Source organism: Temnothorax curvispinosus, unplaced genomic scaffold, assembly GCF_003070985.1.
Source record: "Temnothorax curvispinosus isolate PA1 unplaced genomic scaffold, ASM307098v1 QBEX01008747.1, whole genome shotgun sequence".
Classification (NCBI taxonomy): Eukaryota; Metazoa; Arthropoda; class Insecta; order Hymenoptera; family Formicidae; genus Temnothorax; species Temnothorax curvispinosus.
In genome coordinates this window covers 51,200-71,838 of record NW_020218527.1, presented here as the reverse complement: position 1 = coordinate 71,838, position 20,639 = coordinate 51,200, and the positions used below count along the sequence as shown (strand labels likewise).

The following is a 20,639-nucleotide window of genomic DNA, read 5'->3' as shown; positions in this document are numbered from 1 at the left end:
GCAATCGTTGCTGTTATTCATAGGTGAATTTGAAAAGGAAGGTAAAGAAGCAAAAAGGTTATTTGTTACTTGAGCTGTGTCTTTCCTGTTTGGAAATCTTAAAGATGTACATGTTCCGAAAAAAATTAAAAATAAATTTAGTTGTTATTCAACATGTCATTTAACACGATATAACTTCAATATAACTTACTCTTTATATTCTAATGTATCATTAAGAAAATTCATTGCATCGTAATAGCGAAAAGATGGTTTATTTCTTTTATTTATAGAAGTACCTGCAGCACCACTTCTTTTTTCAATGCTCTGTATTTTCTTAAAATTCCTCCTAGCTTTTGTATAACAATCTCTTAAATATTGCCATTTTTTTTCGGCGTCAATAGGTGAATATGCTCCTAAAATATTAATTTAAAAAACATGTTTATAAAAAGAATGTAATGATAATGTTGAATCATAAGTTTACCTCCTAGACAATTGCTGACTTCCTGCCATAGATCTTTTTGCTTTAACTTAGTTCTTTCTTGAAGTGGTAGACGAGGATCATACAAGGCTGGTCGTTGTTGAACTATACTTATCAGCTCTTCATCTACTTCTTGTGGTTCTGAAGCATTATTTTCATTCTCTGTTACATCATTTAGGCTTTCATCCCCTGTTGTCTCCATCAAATTGATATCTAAACAATAAGAATGAAAACTCACTTATTGATCGTAACGAAAATTTCGTACTGTTTCGTACATTGCGTAAAAATACTATATATAATACTACATAAATACTACATACAAAATGTTTCATACCTGTCATAACAATTTTTCCAGCCTCATCCACGCTAAAAACCTGACATGCAGCGTCAAAAAGACCAAAACAAGAATGTTTCAAAATATTATCCATTTTCAGCAACCATCCGCAGTAACCACATTTTGCTGTCTAATAATAAATAAATGACATTACAAAATATAATGTATTTTTATTATATATTGTCTTTAACAAATTGAAACCACTATAAGCATATTGTATATGTACGTTGGGCTAGAAATGTATGCTAGACCGTCAATATATATCAACATTATAACCTAATATAACATAATAACTTAACATACATATCTCATAATTACAATACTTATAGCAGATGACATCATATTCCCCTTTTTCCGATCAAAATAAATATATAAATACAACTTATCACCACTCTTTAACCACCAGTGACCGCCGATATTTGAATTACGTACATGCACATGCACATGCATGAATTCCGTTCCGAAAAATGATCGCCATGGGGAACCCAGATGTGAAGACACGCAACGGAATCATTCTGATTGGTTAGCTCCCCACCATCCCACCTTTTCGATTCCGTTTTCCGATAATTCCGACGTCCATGGGACAGCACCCTTATTCCTAGGATTGACTAGTCAAAAGCCGAAACGCAAAACTTATTTCGGGCTTTGACTAAGACGCTTGTAACATATATACCTAATTTACCTAAATAGAAATCTTCCTCTTGACCGATAAGTCTATCGACCTAATTTCGAAATACGCGCGCGATATCGAAACTGGCGATACCTGCGCCGCCAGCGTCGAAAAAGTGAAAGTGACATTTCTCTAATAATCATAATAATATTGAGACGTCGGGTTAGGAGAAGAAGTATCTTAAATAAAATTTTTCACATTTCGACTTTGCGTCGCAATATCTCCGCTCGTAAAGCAAGTAGCGGAATATTATGAGAGAAACCCCCCTAATTGGACCCCAAACTATCGATCAAGCCTACTTAGAACTTGATCCATTTACTCGTTATCTAGGCCAGTAAAATTAGCTCGAAAAACACTGAATATCTACAAAACGGATTGACAAGCCAATTTTTTGAGGGTGAGTAGAGGGTCATAAAAGATGCCCAAATTCACAAAGTTCCAACAAAATTTTCCTGTGCGTCGGCGGCCATCTTGAAAATAGGGGTGAATATTTAAAGTTTGAATAACTCGGCTTCTATTGGTCAAATTTTGTTATTTTTTTTAGTTTTGTAGGGAAAAATATTTGCTACAACTTTTGTTGGAAAAAATTTTTAATAGCTGTCAAGGAAAAAAAGTTAAAACCAAAAAAGTGCCGTTAATTAGGAGTTGAACAATTTTATTGACACTTATATCGCCCCCTGTTAATTTGATAAAAAAAAATGTTTCAATAAAACTTGTAGAGGATTCAATTCTCTACAATTTTCGTATATATTTTTTTGCGGTGGCTCAAAAAACACTAGAGATAGAGAGCGCCAAAGTTGAGTGTATCTATAGTAAATGCTCTTTTTCGTAGGGAAAATTTGTGGTTTTATTGTGAATTGTCGTATATTATAAAACTCTTTTCCGCGAACTGTACAGTGTGTTATTGTGTGTGTGTTGTTTGTGTGTGTTATTGTGTATTATTTTCGGTTAGTCGTGATCTGTATTTCGAGCGTTTCAGAGTAAAATTTCTCGAAAATGAGCGAGTATTTTATTTGTAGTCCATATGCCAGGTCGATTAAGCATTTTTATCGAGGTTGATGGCTTAAGTTAATGTTTTTTTTTTGTTTTTTGGGTCAAAAAACAGGAATCTGTAAATAGTTTTTTTTTGTAAGTCGATGCAATAAAAAGTTATTAACAATTTATTTGTTTAAATTGCCCTAGCAATCAAACTATACATCCTATAAAAAAATAAACTAGAGAAAATTTGTTCCTCTCTTTTCACGACGAACAAAATAGTGTTTGAATTTTTCCAAAATCTTGATTATTGACGGAAATGTGTCAATTTTTAGGTAATTACTGCTTATGCGTCGCGGAGTACCCTAGGCGTGCGCGCTCGCGCTCAATTGTACCACACGAGTTTTGCTCCTTTAATTTTAATTTAATTTGCTTTTTTGCTCCTTTTATTACAATTAAGCGCGAGCGCGCACGCCTAGGGTACTCCGTGACGCGTAGGCAGTAATTACATAAAAATTGACACATTTCCGTCAATAATCAAGATTTTGGAAAAATTCAAACACTATTTTGTTCGTCGTGAAAAGAGAGGAACAAATTTTCTCTAGTTTATTTTTTTATAGGATGTATAGTTTGATTGCTAGGGCAATTTAAACAAATAAATTGTTAATAACTTTTTATTGCATTGACTTACGAAACAACTATTTACAGATTCCTGTTCTACGACCCAAAAAACATAAAAAAACATTAACTTAAGCCATAAACCTCGATAAAAATGCTCAATCGACCTGGCATATGGACTACAAATAAAATACTCGCTCATTTTCGAGAAATTTTACTCTGAAACGCTCGAAATACAGATCACGACTGACCGAAAATAATACACAATAACACACAATAACACACACAAACAACACACACACAATAACACACTGTACAGTTCGCGGAAGAGTTTTATAATATAGAACAATTCACAATAAAACCACAAATTTTCCCTACGAAAAAGAGCATTTACTATAGATACACTCAACTTTGGCGCTCTCTATCTCTAGTGTTTTTTGAGCCACCGCAAAAAAATATATACGAAAATTGTAGAGAATTGAATCCTCTACAAGTTTTATTGAAACATTTTTTTTTATCAAATTAACAGGGGGCGATATAAGTGTCAATAAAATTGTTCAACTCCTAATTAACGGCACTTTTTTGGTTTTAACTTTTTTTCCTTGACAGCTATTAAAAATTTTTTCCAACAAAAGTTGTAGCAAATATTTTTCCCTACAAAACTAAAAAAAATAACAAAATTTGACCAATAGAAGCCGAGTTATTCAAACTTTAAATATTCACCCCTATTTTCAAGATGGCCGCCGACGCACAGGAAAATTTTGTTGGAACTTTGTGAATTTGGGCATCTTTTATGACCCTCTACTCACCCTCAAAAAATTGGCTTGTCAATCCGTTTTGCCATTTTCAAACCTAATTTTACCGGCCTCATCGAGATCTCAACATCTCGGGTACTCGCAACCCGTCGCGTCGCGTAAAAGAGTCACGGTCGGTCTCGCTCCGCGTGTACTTGGCACGAGACACTACCGTGTCTCTTGATTCCGATAATAGTATTCAATCAATTCACATACCAACAACCGCATTGTACTTTCAATAACTCCACTTTGTTGATTTCATTATCGAGAGTCGAATCTTTTTCTTTTGTTAATTCTTTCTATTCATTAGAATTACTGTCTTTATTGGCAGTGACATATTCGTAAAGTGCAACGAAGCGCAGGGAATATTTCTTTTAAAACAAGTGTCAAGGTTCCTGCTGGTTCGATTACCAAATTGATTTCCGCGTTGACAGTACACACTGCGTCACATTTGGCAAAATTGTGAACTTAGAAAAGCGATCCAAAACGATTCGACAACACGAATGTTCTCTATAGGAGCCTTAAAATAAACAAAAATATTCATGATAAAAAATTTATGACAAATTATTCATTACAGCAACATTTTAAATGCTACAGCTGAAATCACGTATCTGAAACTTGATAAGACTACACATTTTAATTAATAAGTTGATATTTATAAAATTTTGCTTAAAAGAGAAATAAATCCTTATCGGTTGTTTCATCGCTTTACGAGATTTATTTTAGCACTTATGATACACAAATTATACATACATATATACATATATATCGTACATACGTAAGAGGGTGTCGCAGAAAATCGAAAAAAAGTGTTATTAAAAAAACGGTAAATTTTTCATGTAACGCATTCAAGATCGATTCTACAAATTTGTTTGATATACGTAAGACGTTCTCTTAATCGACACCAAGCGTACAGGGTGAGCGTTCGCTCGAAAATACTTGATCGTAGTATCCCTCGCTTATGTGAAAGGAAATGCCGTTTTTTCCCTTCTCTCTCGCATCGCTACGCTTATTTAATCGAAGAGATATTCAGAGGTTCACATTCAAACGGCTCGCCTTGTACGTAAACGGAATGAAAACCCTGTATTGTATCGCATGTGACTTTATAACAAGCCTAGTGTAAACGCCGCGTAATCGTCCGAGTAATTTTACTATAGTCTACGGTCAACCATAAATACAGAGATGCATACGGCGATGCAATCCTATAACTATTCGAAAGACGTCTAAATGACGAAATGCCTAATCATATTTCCAGGTCTCTTTCAGACGTCGAAGAAGCACTTTAGATTTGTTAAACGCTTAAAAAACATCTTGTTGTTTTCATCGTTACCCAGGTGTCCTAGACCGGGGATTTGTGCACGCGGAATGCATAGCGCGATTCTATGTCAGAAGAAGTAATCTTTTCCTTCGGCAAAACACACACACACACACACACACACACACACACACACACACACACACACAGACACACACACACACAGACACACACACACGCACGCACGCACGCACGCACACGCCGACGCACGCACGCACACACACACACACACACACACACACACACACACACACACACACACACACACACACACACACACACACACACGTTCGAGCAGTAGTTTTTAAATAAAGACAATTCAAATCTAACGAATGAATGAGTTATATACGACTTACTCGCTGAATGTGTACGTTATTTTACTATCCCTCTAAAAATTTCATTCCGTACGCATGAACTCTAGGGGACCACCTGTATAAAAGACGTTCTAATGTCCATTTCTATCAATGCAGATTAACTTTAATCTCGGCTTAACTTACTTTTGTTTCCTCATAGAGGAAGCTTTATTTATCTTTTCTAGTTTTGAAAATTAGATAGAAAAAGATGAAAAATAAGTTAAACCGAGATTAAAGTTAATCTACATTGATAGAAATGGTTACAAGTCTTTAAACTTGAACTTAAATAAATCTTATTTTTAAACGATAAGCTTCTCATAGACATGTGAGAGGTATCCTAATTTACTGTTATTCTCAGGCAGCCTTTTAGACATCTTCTGAACATTTGCGTTACTTGTATTAGTTATTTTGTATAGTTTTGTCGACGATTTAAGCGTATTTCTTGAGGCTAACAGTCCGTTTCCTTTCTTCATAAAAAAAAGAAAAAACAAAAGAAAACGAAAGAATACATCTGTACAGTGCGCCAAGCATCGTATTGGGGTACTCCCTCGCAAAAAAAATATTGTAACAAGTTCTAACATTTAACATCGTAATATTTATACTTAACGCGGAGAGAATCGCCTAATCCGACAGCCTGGAAACATTTACGAACGAAAAGCAAATATATACTAATGAATTGAATGATCCCACTACATGATTGGCATAAGCATCATCACAATGAATTTAATTTATTAAATCCGGATAAACGACATTGAAATCTTAACCAACAATTTTCATTCATAAAAACAAACTCCACATAAAAAAAGTTAGATAACCACCCATAGTTCCTATACAAGATTATTTAAATGATCATTCGTGGATATAATATTCGCGCAGGATCCTTTTTAAAAAACGTATATAGCATTTGATAATTAAAAAAAAACCTGTTATCCTCGCAATATAAATATGTTTCATAAGTTATTTTTAAATTAACACAATATTCTTCTTATAAATTTAATTAAAGATGCTATGAACGCGTTTATACGATACAAATTTGAAATAATATGTCCTACGTTTTTGCAATTTACAGTAATAACTCAATGTTTTTGTAATAATTTAAGAAATTGTTTTTTTTTTTACTTTAATTTTCTTATGCTTTTCGTTAAAGATCTTCGGTATTTGTTTTGTCATTGTTTTTATATAACATAAGAGTTCATAATTGTCAAAATAGAACTATTAGTTCTTTGTGCAGACAAAAATGAAATAACGATTTTAGCGATATTAGCACGCTGAAACCGATTCGTCCATTGGTTATAAATAAACGCCATTTGCTGCGTTACGTTATGCAAATCATACCATCAAATTTACGGCTACTCGCAGCAAAGCTTGGAATGCTTTAATGTGTGTTACGCTATTATTATGTCAAACTTTACTTTCACTTACTAGGATTATAATGTTAAAAGAGAAAAACTGATATTCGAATGCTCGCAATGTCGAATTGAAGCTGAATTGGGAAAATCAGAAACTGAGATATTCTAAATGTTTATAGAAAATAAATTATTTTCATGATAGAAGACCTTATTGACAATCAAACATTTCATTATTGGGAAATTAATATTTTTGTTTGTTTGGTAATCGACTCAAAACACTTGAATATTTTATTTTTGGTGAACTAATATTTTCTACTTTATTAATTATCGATCCAAGACATTTGAATCTATATTTCTTTTCTTATCGTTATAGTTGATCAAAAATACTCGAATCAATACTTTACTTTAAATCAATTCTTGTTATCAATACCACATATCGCGATTGATATTGCATACTTATTTTTTTCTACGTATATTATAAAAGAAAAGATATTCTAAACTGATTCTAATCCTTTACATTGTAATATCCATGGATATACAAATATCTGCAGACAGAGCGTAAGTGCTGGTCTACAACCTTGCTTTAAAAAGTATTTAAGCTCTAAGCCGTAAGAAATTGACCAATCACAGTGGAATATGAGGAAAATACTCGACTATGATTGGTCAATTTCTTACAGCTTAAAGCTTAAATACCCTCTAAAGCAAGGTGGTAGACCAGCACTAAGGAACTTCTTTGGAAGGGAGTGAAGCCTGAGGAGTAAGGAAAAAAATCCATCGCGACTTGATTGATCAGATTTAGCAGTATAAAACACGATATATGTAAACACAGGAGGTTGATTACGGTTCTTGAAACGAGGTGAAAATTACAAAAGTGAACAAATTTGCTAGGTTTCGACCAATGAAATCATAGGTACTCTAATGAATTTCCTCACTTTTGTAATTTTTACCTCGTTTCAAAAATCGTAATAGATCCCCATATCTTTTTTCATATTTCGTGGCAATTTAACTGAGGCATTACTGCGACTTCAGGTTATTCCGTAATTAAAAATAGTGCCTGGAATAAAATAAAACTTTTATTCTATAAAATGCCGGATTGTTGTGCGAAAGACTGTAAAAACAAAAAAACTTATAGTTAAAAAAATAAGATTCAGTTAGAATAGGAACGAGAGCGTACTCCGTGTCATTAACCGCTCATATCATGCCATCATCGTGTCATATGGTTGATCACATCAGTTACAATAGACTTTCAATCTCCTTTTCTCTTCCAAGCTTCAACCCCAAGGGAGTCCTTATGCTTCAGATATCCGTACGCATGGTAATATCTACAAGATTTTCGCTTTTTAACCTGCAAAACCAATCTGGTTTCTGAATTTTCCAATACAATTTCAACGATCGCCATTCAATCCTAACAAAGAGCTATTTCGGTTGAGCATCCTGTTGGGTCTGTTGCTGCTGCTGCTGTGTCTGCTGCGTTAAGGTTTGCAATCTCACTTGACTAAGAACAGATGGAGAGACCAGATTCGAGGCGGAAGTGACACCCACATTAGGACTGCTACCTGCAGCAGCGGTGGAACCGGAAACTGCGGTACCCGGGCTAGGACCTGAACTAGGACTTTGTCTCACCGCACCAGCAACCGGTTTCCCTTGGATAGGCGTGGTCTGTCGTAATTGAGAATTGCTGGCGGTCACCACTTGAATGGTTTGCTTCAAAGCTGCGGGCGCTACTGGTATCACACGAGTCTGCAACGGTGACTTAGCCAGTACGACTTGGCTAGCCTGAGATACCGATTGTCCCGTAGAAACCTGCATATATAAAGTAACATCGATAAGCTCTACAGTTAAGCATTTATTAGTTGCGTATTCATTAATTTCGTTCAGTCATCTTTCTTGTGGATGTTCTCGTGGATGTCCCGATTTTTTATAAAGTATAAAAATTTAGCTCTAAAAATGTTCAATTGATTTTTTCAGATTTTAATCATTATTGCGTTATAGTCCGCGAGTAATTCCACAATAGATGCCTGAAGAATCTAATAGAACCAACTTGGTAGAAATTTTTTAACGTAAGGACCAATACGCAAAACTTGAAAAAGAATCTCTGTTTATTCCTTTACGTACGTGGGTAAATTGCTGCATTGCCGAGGGTTGCACGTGTTTCATTACTTGATGAATTTGCTGTACCGTCATGGTTGTAGGTAGCGATTTTGTGGGTTGCACGATGAGTTGCGTTTGCACGCCAGCCTTGTTTGTGACTTGAGCCAGTTGCGCGACCTTCTGCGCAGGCAGTTTTCTCTGCGTAATGATCTGCGGATGAAGCGCGAGCTGACGTATCTGCTGGGGCGCGGTGCGAACACCCACGTTAGCTGTCTTCACGAGCGTCGCCACCGGAGTACCACTCGCGGAAGTGCCTGCCTGCTGTACCTGCAAACCGGCCGGAGCAAACAACTGCGCCGTTGCGAGTCCCGTTGGCGTGGGTACCTGCAGCAGAGTCACCTAGCCGATTACTCTTGCGATATAAAATTGTGTTTAATTTTCTCTCTTTTTACATACAGGATATGAGTGATATAAACTTGATCAATTTAGATTTCCATACCTGTGAATATTTGTATTATTTTCTTTAATCTTGCCTCCTTATTAAAACACTCACCTGCGCGACTCCAGCAGCAGCAGCCTTTGTTTGTTGATGTAACGTTTGCCGCTTCAGCAACGCAGTCATTTCAGTGTCGGACATTGTCCTAGTCATTGTCGGTTTGCCCACAGCGGTCTGCCCTGTCACCGCGCCCGCAGTACCTACGGCACCGATACCTTGCTTCATCAAGGTAGTCGCTGCTGCTCGCTGCTGCACCGCCGCCGTGGCCGACACCGCGACAGACACTTTTTGACTGCCGGCAGCTTGAGCCTGCAGTGCTTTAAGCTGCTGTTGCCGCAGTAAGTGCTGCTGCCTGAGGTACATCTGCACTGCCGCTGGGGTCTTGCTTCCCGACGTTGTCGTGGCCATCGTGACGCCTACCAGACTTCCCTTTTGGCCACCCGCCGCGCTAACGGAAGTTTGACCCGCGGACACCAAACTGCCCGTCGCGATTCGTTGAGCGGTCTGCTGTATATTCGCCGACGTCGTTCTCACGTCCTGCATTGCCACTTGCCCAACTCCAGGTCGAGCCTTGACCACCGTAGTGGCTGTTACCGTTGTAGCTGCTACGTTGCTCAAACTCACGCTAGTCGCAGCGACTTTCGCGTTGGTTACCGTTGGAATCGCTTGGGACAACTGATGAATTTGGGATGCAACAGAGTTTGCGCTCGCTTGCTGTCCAGCTTGTTGCTGAGTCTGTTGCTGCTGTAGCTTCAGCTGTTGCTGCTGTTGGGCGGCTTGTTGCTGCTGCTGATGCTGCAGGAGTCGTGCCGCTACCTGTTGTTGCTGTTCCGGGGTTAAAACCTGTGACTGTAAGTCTCGGTTAGCGAACATCTCCTAGAATGTATTAAAGCAACGAATAAATACGGTTATAATTTTGATTCTGTGAAATATTCTTGAATGCGAATGTCAAATTCAAGATAAATTAAATATTGTGTTAAATATAATTATTTTCTATCAAATTTATTTTTATCTAATAGACGAAAATGAATTTTAATTTTGTCTCTTATACTAACTGCCTTATTGAGCTTCTCCTTAGCGATTCTATCGGCGCGTCGTGTAGCAACTTCAATCGGCGTTATTGCATTATCGATCTGTACTTTGTATTCGGCTAGGACAGCGACGTTCGTGGGATTTTTCATCGCTGGATTCATGACGGGCTGTTTCACGGTGGGCGTTCGGTTGTTGAATACGGACTTCATGATTTCATACCTCTGACTGCCCATCGTCGTAAAAGAGCCGTTTCTGTCTTGATTGTGTAATTGCGATGTTCTCATCGATCTGCTGCTCTTACTTTGTTGCTGAAAAAAGTAAAACAAAGATAATATCACACATTCATATTCGCCATGGGTAGCGACTGTGTTTATACACGACTTGAAGGGTTCTGTTCGGGGCCGCTAGGGACGCGCAACAGTCGCTACCCATGACAAGCGGCCCCGAACAGAACCCTTCAAGTCGCGTATAAACAGTCGCTACCCATGACGAATTATGGGTTTACTTTAATACTCTTTTTTTGTTACAACAGATAAACAAGTAATGTTCAGAACAAGATTACAGTATAGATAATTTTTGCAAGAAATTATGAATGTATATGCGATATTGCCAATATTTCAGTGCTATCGTGCTCGTCGATACCAGAACTACATACCTCGGAGACCGGCAGCGTTTTGTAAACACTTCCCTTCTGTTTCTTCTGCTTCTTCGGCGTGGTGTCGTACAGGAGCTTGCCCTCCTCCCTAGGCATTATTACAGATTCGTATCTTCCCCTGCAATGCTTGGGTGATCTGAATAAACGCGCGCCGTTGTTGATGGTATCGGCAACCATGTCCCAATTGGGTGTGTGACCGGGCGAAAGGATCATCGTGTTCAGCGGTAAGCTCTGGTAGTTCTGGATGGAATGCAACAGACCCCATTCCTCGTGGACTGACCAGTCCATCGCTTGATCCGGTTCCGGTGAGGTCTTGACGACGTGTGACGAAGTCTTCAAGACCGGCATCGGTGGACGCACGATTGCGCGATACTTGTACAGCTTCATTTCACGGCGCATCTTCATCAATGCTGGTGACGGCCGATCGAAGAGCGATCTTGGTGCGTACACGGACTCCTCTTTGTGCCGCATCATCTTCGCTGGTCGACAACCTGCGACAAGAGCAACGTTTAAGCTAATCGAGCAAAAGAAGACAAACATACGTAGCGAAAAGTTGTTAATATTTGGTCATTACTACGATTAAAGCGTTGAAAATATAAGCTAAGATATCTGAATCTAAAATTTGCGTAGAGATTTATTTTCTTCATATTTATTACAATTACAATTAACACTATCATAACAAGTTATAAGACAGCAAATGACTTAGTTGGCTTTAAAATATATGTGTATCGATCGCCATTAATTTATTAAAGACAAAAATAATTTATATCATCTACAATCTGACTCACCATCATCAGTGATTTCGATCCTGCTCCTGTTTCGTTCCTTCTTTACGTAAATCGGTGGCAGTTGAGCCTCTGTCATAGGGATATTCTCATACAGAAATCCGAGAGAGTAATCGATATACACATCATTATCCGTTATAGGAGGAGTCGGCGGGCACCACATCTGGAAGAAAGTTTGATTAATCATATTCTTCAAAGAACAAGATCATCAATTTAATTCTCTACTACTCTGCTACATTTCATTATTAATTGAAAAGATGCATTTTTATCTTTCTCCAGAAGTATGATATATATACTTTTTCAATCTCAAATGTATGCTGCATCTATTTAGCACTTCTATAACGAATAACTGACCTCATCTGTCACAAAATCATATGAAATTATTGCTTTTTATTCTTTTACGGCATAAATAATAAAGCGAAAGATTAATAAAATATATCAATTATTATAACGCAAATTACATAGACACTTTTAATTTTTTGTAAATTTGTTCAGTACTTAAAGAATAAAAATCGTATTATTTTGTACTTACTGGCATTTGCTCCATCGTGTGTTCCGACAACCAAATCTGCAAGATGTTAAAGTTATACGTGAGATATCATGCAATTCACGAGAGAATTCTCGCTCTCATATGAAGTCCGTCTCTGTATTCGCTAAATTTAAGATGTGCTATCGACACGTTTTTACACAGTATAGCTTTAACTTTCGTGTAACCAACACCGTGAAAATTTTATCTTTAAATCATGAATAAGATTAAAAACTGAATTTCATTAATTAATGATATGACGATAATATTAATATATATAACAAAAATATAATAATAAATAATTTCGAGACTACAGAAAGACGGACTCGACAAATAAGCTTCCAACAAATAATGAAAATAAAGAAAGAGAGAAAGGAGGGCAATATTAATCTCTCCTGTATTTTCGTTCATTTTTAAAGAGATTAAAGAAATATATAAATTATAAATTCAAAAAACTTTTAGTTATATAATATCGAGTCACGAAATTTTTCGCGTTATTCAATTATAATAGATTTTAAATTATAAATTTTGTTTCGAAATAAATTCAAATATATTTACTCAAAATAATCTCACTTTTTGAGATTATTGATTGAGTCGAGTTTTAATCTTTAGGATATATTTGATGTCAAATCTTAAAAAGCTGTAGTAATCTCAAAATTCTTCTAAGAAAACGTAAAATTTGCCAAAAGATTTATCATAAAAATAAAGGATAGGGCATCCTGTAGACGCTCAAAGGTTCTCGTTCCTCTCATTCTAAAAAAAATATCCTGAGAAAGAGTTCTTCACGATATATTCCTTTACATCTATTACTGCGTTATTTACTTTTACGTATGCTATGTACATATACGGAATGAGAGATACACATAGAAAACGCATATAAATGCCACAAATAGACGCAGTAACGTATAACATATCTCACTCATGTGCCTGCTCATATCTTGTTGCGGACTCCAAGTTTGGAATGGCAAAGGCAGTGTTTTGGTGCCATTTTAATGGAACAATCTTATTGGAGCTCTTTTTCTCTCTCTTTTCTTTTTTTACGCGTACTATAAGGTACATGTATCTTCTCGAAAAATGTGCGGTCATGATAGCCTTGCCACACCAAACTGACATCGAAAGAAAAAAGTCGTTTCTTCACGTTAAATCGCGATTAAATATAAACAAGCACATTGAGCTGAGAATGATTTGACACCAAAACGGAACTGAACCTTTGATCGACACAGACTTGGAAACGCATCAAGAAATAAGGGTACACATTTCGATATAGCAAGGAATATCTCGTTTATTTTTTTTTCTTCTTCGAACTCTCGCTCGATCATACAAAATACAGGCACGCAACTTAATTATTATTACTGCGTGTGTGTGTGTGTGTGTGTGTGTGTGTGTGTGTGTGTGGCGGGAGGAGGCAAGTGAAAAGGGCGAAGCGACGACATCCTTATGCATACACAATAATATATATAATATATATATGCATAATATATATTATATATACACACACACATATATAATATATATTATATATACATAATAATAATATGTATATATAATATAACAATCAAGTCATTGTTCGAATTACGTAGCTCAAGAAGCGGCACGATTAAAAACCTTTTCTCATTTTGGCTGCCTCGATACCTTTTTCGAGTACTAACCGAATCATGCAACTGTCCATTATTTCAAATAAATTATTATCAGAGCAAATCTTTTCCAGACTCAAGTAAAATTCAAATTGAATTACTGAAATAGCGAAAAATAGAATGGGATCGAACTATGCGCTTCGTTCTATACTCTTTATATTATTCTTATCACGTTTCTTGCTCTTAATTCCTGTCGATATATATGTGTATGAATAATTTAGTGTGGCGCACTAGAGAATCGCACTTGACCAACATCAGTTCGGTTCTCATTTCTAATATAATACACTCGTCCATTTCGCTCATCACGCCGTTTATATAAATCGCTAGGCATATGTGACTGAAAATCTGCCTCTTGCTGCCTGCACCTTCCCGTGCATTTTAAATTTAAACGGAACACATTCGCATAGGAAAATAAGGGAACAAGGTAGATTCAAGATCGTGGAAGGTGCAGCCAGGAGAAACGGATTCACTTGATATCTTTACAACGAATAAAGATGAGATGAGGGGGCAACGAGCCAGAGTACAATTTACAACGCTACAAATATTACACGTGTATTATCCGGTATAACCCGGAAGAAATACATTATCGTAATTATATCGTGATTATGTACAAGAGGATGCGTACTCATGTCCTACATTAACGCCGAGCGTGTCTATTTTATTCTGTCTCATTTTTCTCATGCGGAAAGCATCGTTTTTTTCGCTTTTAATTGTTTTCACGTAGACTATACTCCAAAAATTTCCTTCTGTCACATTTAAAACTTGTAATGTAACTTTCTTCATAAGGAATTTTTCTCACGTGCAATGCTAGAGTTCATCTGAAACTTTTCTCATATATGTTTCTTATAAAATTTCTCTCCCATAGAAATTGTACACGATTATTCTGAAAGAAGAATCAAATAGCCACTGAGCGATAAACGTAGGATAAGTACGGGCAAAAGACGCGTTATCAAACGCGCGATTAATTACAGGCGTTTCTAAAAACCAGGTTTATTAGTCCTCATCACATGAAACTTCTTATTTCATATATCCCTCATTAGAATTCTATCAACATTTATTATTAACTTAATTATTAAATAACAATTTCTCACGCTTACTTTTTATTTACTTTTAATTTCTCTATGAGAAATAAGCTGATAAATAATTAAATAAAAAATCTAAATAATAACAAAAAATCAGTAAATTGATCTAAATTAAAATATGCGAGAAACTTTTACAGTTCTATCATAAATTTTCAGACAAAAAAAGGGAAGAAAAACAGGATATTTTGTTCTTGCAGCTCTCATTAATTGCAGAATAATTTTTTAATTGCAGAATAATCTTTTTTTTAAATTAACTTTTTAATTTTATTTTTACTTATTTCCAAAAATTTTTTATATTTTCTACAATACATTATAATCAATTTTTTTTTCTTTATACAAGAAACGAAATTTATTTAAGATGCATCTAAATCAGGCCTGGACAACTTCGAGCTCCACGACGCTTCTCCTTTTCCATCCACGGAGAGTGGGGGAAAGGAGTTTCTCCCCTGGAGAAAGTTTAGCAGGATGAAGTTTAGCAGGCATGACTAACTTCATCCAACAATGGAACCCCTTTCCCCCATTCTCCGTGAATGGAAAAGTAAAAGTGTCGTGGCTTCGGAGCTTCAAGTTGACCGGGCTCGATCTGGATCTATATGCAAAAAAATAAATTCTTTACTTTTTCCCTTCTCGATGTTATTATGCAAATAATGCACAAATATTAAAGAGTGTGCGCACTTTTATTGATCTCATATTGAAAGAATATTAATGAAAGAAACATCGAGAGATAAGAGTATCACGCGACAAATGCTAAGCATAAACCCGGCATAACGCGTATAGTAGGCGAATAGCAGACGCAGTAGTAGAGCAGTAATGTTTGACTGACTGGTCAAATAGCAAATGCATTCCCGATAGAATGACTCGCGTCGTCGATTACCACAATGATACTTCAACGTGGCTCAAGATATCGTGATGCTCTTCAGCTTTTCGGACCGTGTCGTTGCGATGGAGGAGGAGGAGGAGGACGAAGAGGAGATCTGCGAAGAGCGAGGTCTCTTCTGCGACGGATCCTCATCGCTAACATCGTTAGAGCCGTCCTCGTCTTCCAGCGAGCTCGGTACTGTTCTGGCGCGCTTTGCTTCCTTACGCAGCCTCCTGGACTTGACGTCGGACGAGTCGCAGCCCTCGTGATCGGCCTCCTGTTCTTTCAGCGAGTCTGACAATCGAGTGGAAAGCTCTTTATCCTGGATCTTCGTCTCGCAATTGACGTTGGATTTCGATTGACCCGATGAGGCTTTACTGCTGTTATTCCTCGTGTCTAGACTGAGAATGGCCACGACCTTGGCCGTTCTTTGAGGCTTCTCGTTGGACAGCGATGTGTTCGCAGTGTTCTCGCTTTCGCTACTCGTCGACGGGGTCCGCATGTGCTTAGGGCTCGTTTTAAGTCCGCTCCCGGAAACGGGAGAGGACAATGATGACGATGCCGACTTCACCGAGAGGGCGGAATTCAAGAGCAATCCCGAGCGCGTTACCCTGGATACTTGTTTATTGCTGTGACTGATCGATATGCTAGGTCGGGGTGTGTCCGGACGGCGTCTCGCCGGACCCTCCTTCGAATCCGGTGGTTTCATCGGTGGTATCGATCTACTACGTCTGAATGGCATCGGAGGACCCAGCAGACCGTTGTCCTGGCACTGCTTTGAATTCCGGGTCGCGCACTTCTCGACTCGACCAGGCAATACCGCGTCGGCTCTCGCAGAAAAGTTCACGGTCGCTACGGACCTCGTCATCGGTCGCGGAAGGGGAGTATCCGGTCGTCGTCTCGGGGTTAATTTCGATGAATTTTGCGTCGTCGTCTCGTCACCGCTAACTGGAGGTGGAGGCGGCGTCCACGAGTGACTTGCCGATCGCGTGATCCTGCTCTGTTCTGCAACTGGATGCTGCGAGTTGTCGGTTCTTCGCGTTCCCTGGCCCGTTTTTGTTTGCGAACTATTTTTATTCTCCGATACTAAATCGATCTTGTCGTTCATCAATCGCGCGTTACTTTCTTCTAAATGATTGACAGTTGAGGGAATTTTTGAGCTGCGAGTCGTTACACCTCGCTGAACCGTGCTATCTACTTTTCGTATCTTGCATTTGTTGGGTTCGTTTGAATTAAATTCGTTTGCCAAAGGCATTAAAAAGTCGAGCGCATTCGATGCTGTGTCACTTGTTTCTTTTTCCGCTACTTGTGGCAAAGCGTTTAAATTTTCGCTTTTCGAATTGAGTCTCTGATCAGACTTTTGCACCGAGTCTATCGCTGATTCGGCGTCGTCATTAGCTTCATCGCAATTGTTCTTGTCTTTATCCTCGACCGCGTTACTATGAGCATCGTCAGTATTTACACTAGTCTTAGAATTTTTCTGCACAGTAGAAACGCGGGATATCGCAACCGGTTTAGAAGCCGCGTCAACCGCATCAGAACTATCGTTTCGCAACGATTTAGAACGCAAAAGGGGAACCGAACGACTCGAGGGTGATTCGACGCTCCTGTCCGACTCTTTTGGCGCGGCAGCGGTCAATTTCCCTCGCACGTTGTTACACAAAGAATTGGCTGACGCACCGAATTCCGACTTAGACTTGACCATCGTCTCTTTCGGACACTTCAAGGATGCATCCGGCTGTACCGTGCTCGGAGGAGACCGAGAATCCCTCGCGCTGACATTCACGTCGAGATTCTCCGCGTCCTCATTATGATTTACTTCAGGCTCAAGCTTCTTGTAGGTCGTAGATAGCATTTTATGCGAACACCGCGTCACCTGAACGGAGCAGACCGTGATTAAATTAGTACCGTTCGTGATCTTCTCGTCATTTCTCTCTTTCTCTTTTTTAACATTTTGACCGTCCATTACATTATCAGTTGATTCCGCTGTTTTCGTTTGGTTTGATTGCGTTTTGGCAACTGGTGTTGTTGAATCTACCTGATCATCGACAGATTGCTCCGCGTCAGAATCAGTAACATGTTGCTCCACTCCGTTCGAATCGATCAAGGAAACGAGATTGCGATCGTCCTTCTTTGGATCTTTCTTGTCCTTCGACGAATTTTTGTCAGTCTCCGTCGCTCCCGTCTCGGTGATCTCGGTTTTTGGATTCTGGTCGGAATTGGTGGATACCTTAGCATTCGCGTTGACCCGAATGCTTCTCTTACGACACAAGTCAACTGACGAGGAGAAGGTTTCCTCGGACTTTGCGCGATGAAATTTCTTGCGCTGCCGTCGAAAATTCGGCTTTACTCCGGGCAGGATCGGGCTTACATCCAGAGTCCAGAGATTGATCTGAACATTCCCACGAGATCTGGTGCGTGGACTGTTTAGATCGAAATGATTCCGGCTGCACGACCCAGAACCCGCCAGGCGGCCTTTCCGTCTCGAGAAACCTCCACCTCGTTCGGAATCGTCGCGATTGTTCGCTCTCCTGTCCTCGTTTCCTTCGTCGGCCTCCTCCTCCTCGTCGCTCTCTTCTCTTTCTCCGTCTCCTCCTTCATCACCCTCTCCTTCCTCCTCCTCGCCCTCATCCCCTTGACTCTGACTCTCCGTGTGACTCGACTCTTCATCAAGACTATCCTCGACCACGTCTTCCTCCTGTGACTCCGAATCCGAGTCCGATTCAGTACTAGTAGTTTCGTTTTCGCTCTCCGACGACAATTCGCGCGCGCGTCTCTTTCTACTACTGCCACGTCTACGCAAACTTCTTCTACTCGGTACAATTAGCCTCTTACTAACTAATCGCCTGGAACCGCCTTTAGCGGCAGTGCTATTAACCTGATTCTGCGCATCCTCGCGGCCAAATGTCAGCGGCTTCTCGTCGTCGTCAGCGAGCCGCATGCGTCGCTCCTCCTCCTCGCGCAGTGCCCGCAACCGGTCCAGCTCCCACTCCTTTTTCTGCTCCTCGAGCTCCCGTTCGGCTGCGGCCAGTTGTGCTGCGGAGAACGCACCTTCGGACTCCTCGACAAACCTCATGGCGTACCGTTCGATCGGAGTCAGCTAGATAAAAGATTATAGAACCATCAATCAAAGAGTTAACATTAAAGATTACGTGACAAGCGGCATGCGAGATAAATAATACAATAGACAAAGTAAAAAGGAAAAAGGAAGGCAATGTAACTGGCCCAGCGAATCGACGAGATTTCGAAAAACGTTTGACCTACCTGAGAAATCAGATTCTGAACTTCCTGTTCCGCCTTGCTGACCTGCGTATCGTCTTTATCAGCTTCTTCCAGCGGAATGTTCTCATCAAACTCGGCAAGATCAGCGACAGCTTCTGCTTTCGCGGTCTTCGCAGCCTGAACATCAAGATCTTCCTCAGCAGCGGCGAGAGCGCTCTCAAGAGCGCCCATCGCTGCTTTTTCCTCCGTATGCTGTCCTGAAAGACTACTCTGAAACGTTCCTGCTGCCACGTCCTTGCTCCAGGCCTTCTCTCGATCCCGATTTTGCTCGAGCACTTCAGCCATACGCGCTGATGCATCGTTCTCCGTTTGATCAATGTTAAACAGGTCTTGAATGGTGGACTGTAAATAACCTCATTGTTACACAAAAAGTAAACTAAATATCTCGTTTTCAAGAAACTTAATATATTGCCAAAGACGCCGATAACAATACTTCGCAAATCAAAACATTATTTTTCAGTAAATACCATAAATTTTATTAAGCTTGAAGTAGTATCGTAAATAAAAAAATATTTAATAGAAATAAACAGTAATATAATTCGTTCAGGTCAAATTCTTATCGAGCACTTACACTTTTGAAGTACGCAGTGGTGAAATTGCCGCCTTCAATAGCGAGGTCTCCTAGCAATCGTTTCTGATTAGCCTTCTTCAAAATGTTCTCTTCAACAGTCTTCTCACTAACTAATCTGAAATGTAAATCATTATAATCCTTCATTATTATCCTCTTGTCGTTACATACACTAAGTCGAACTGCCTATTTTTACAACATGTAACAGAAATTATTCTAAATATTTTTTCTTACTACCTCGGTCGAAAGTACGTACTTTCGGCCCCGGTTCCACGGCAGAAAGTCTCATTTTTATGCCTTGGTTAAACTACATGCGCGCCATCTAGAATAGCGGGAGTAAAAACTTAGTTGCGTGCACTGGCACTCAATATATGACAAGATCCCTACCACAATATTACCACAAACCCGGGTGCCCGACTACGCGTCGGGGTGTCGCGCGCGAGGCGAGGCGAGAGTGAGCCGGAGGGCACGGACGATTCACGCTGGCGCGCCGGAGATAAACGCCAACGCGCTCGTCGTCGCGAGCGTAGCTGCCGTCGCGTCGGATCAGCTGCTCGGCAAAACAAAGCACTCGCGGCGAGAAGGCGAGATCCGCGTATTTATACCTTTATTTATAGATGCATTTGATTTGATGCCTGCCCCCGACCAGCAGCACTCGCTTCGCTCGTGCCGCAAATGTCGGGGCAGGCATCAATATCTTCAACACACACATGTCATTCTTCCGTACTTTCGACCAGGCAGCAAGAAAAATAGTATACACTACA

The 20,639-nt window shown here is 39.2% G+C and overlaps 2 protein-coding genes across 2 annotated transcripts in view; both read right to left on the bottom strand.

The window, feature by feature from the left end:
- The window catches only part of LOC112458163, a 1,520-nt gene extending 410 nt beyond the window's left edge, over positions 1-1,110 (bottom strand). Inside the window, exons 1-4 of the mRNA XM_025021619.1 lie at positions 792-1,110; positions 461-670; positions 276-392; positions 191-200 (exon numbers count right to left, since the gene is read on the bottom strand). Coding sequence (XP_024877387.1) covers positions 191-200; positions 276-392; positions 461-670; positions 792-885 — 431 coding nt within the window. The 5' untranslated portion in view covers positions 886-1,110. The remainder of the gene's footprint in view (positions 1-190; positions 201-275; positions 393-460; positions 671-791) is intronic.
- A 6,324-nt stretch (positions 1,111-7,434) lies between these two features.
- Positions 7,435-20,639, bottom strand: part of LOC112458160 (helicase domino) — a 32,174-nt gene continuing 18,969 nt past the window's right edge. The window contains 10 exon segments of the mRNA XM_025021614.1: positions 7,435-8,668; positions 8,981-9,340; positions 9,510-10,328; positions 10,508-10,792; positions 11,140-11,630; positions 11,928-12,087; positions 12,457-12,492; positions 16,063-19,125; positions 19,290-19,649; positions 19,879-19,993. Coding sequence (XP_024877382.1) covers positions 8,282-8,668; positions 8,981-9,340; positions 9,510-10,328; positions 10,508-10,792; positions 11,140-11,630; positions 11,928-12,087; positions 12,457-12,492; positions 16,063-19,125; positions 19,290-19,649; positions 19,879-19,993 — 6,076 coding nt within the window. The 3' untranslated portion in view covers positions 7,435-8,281.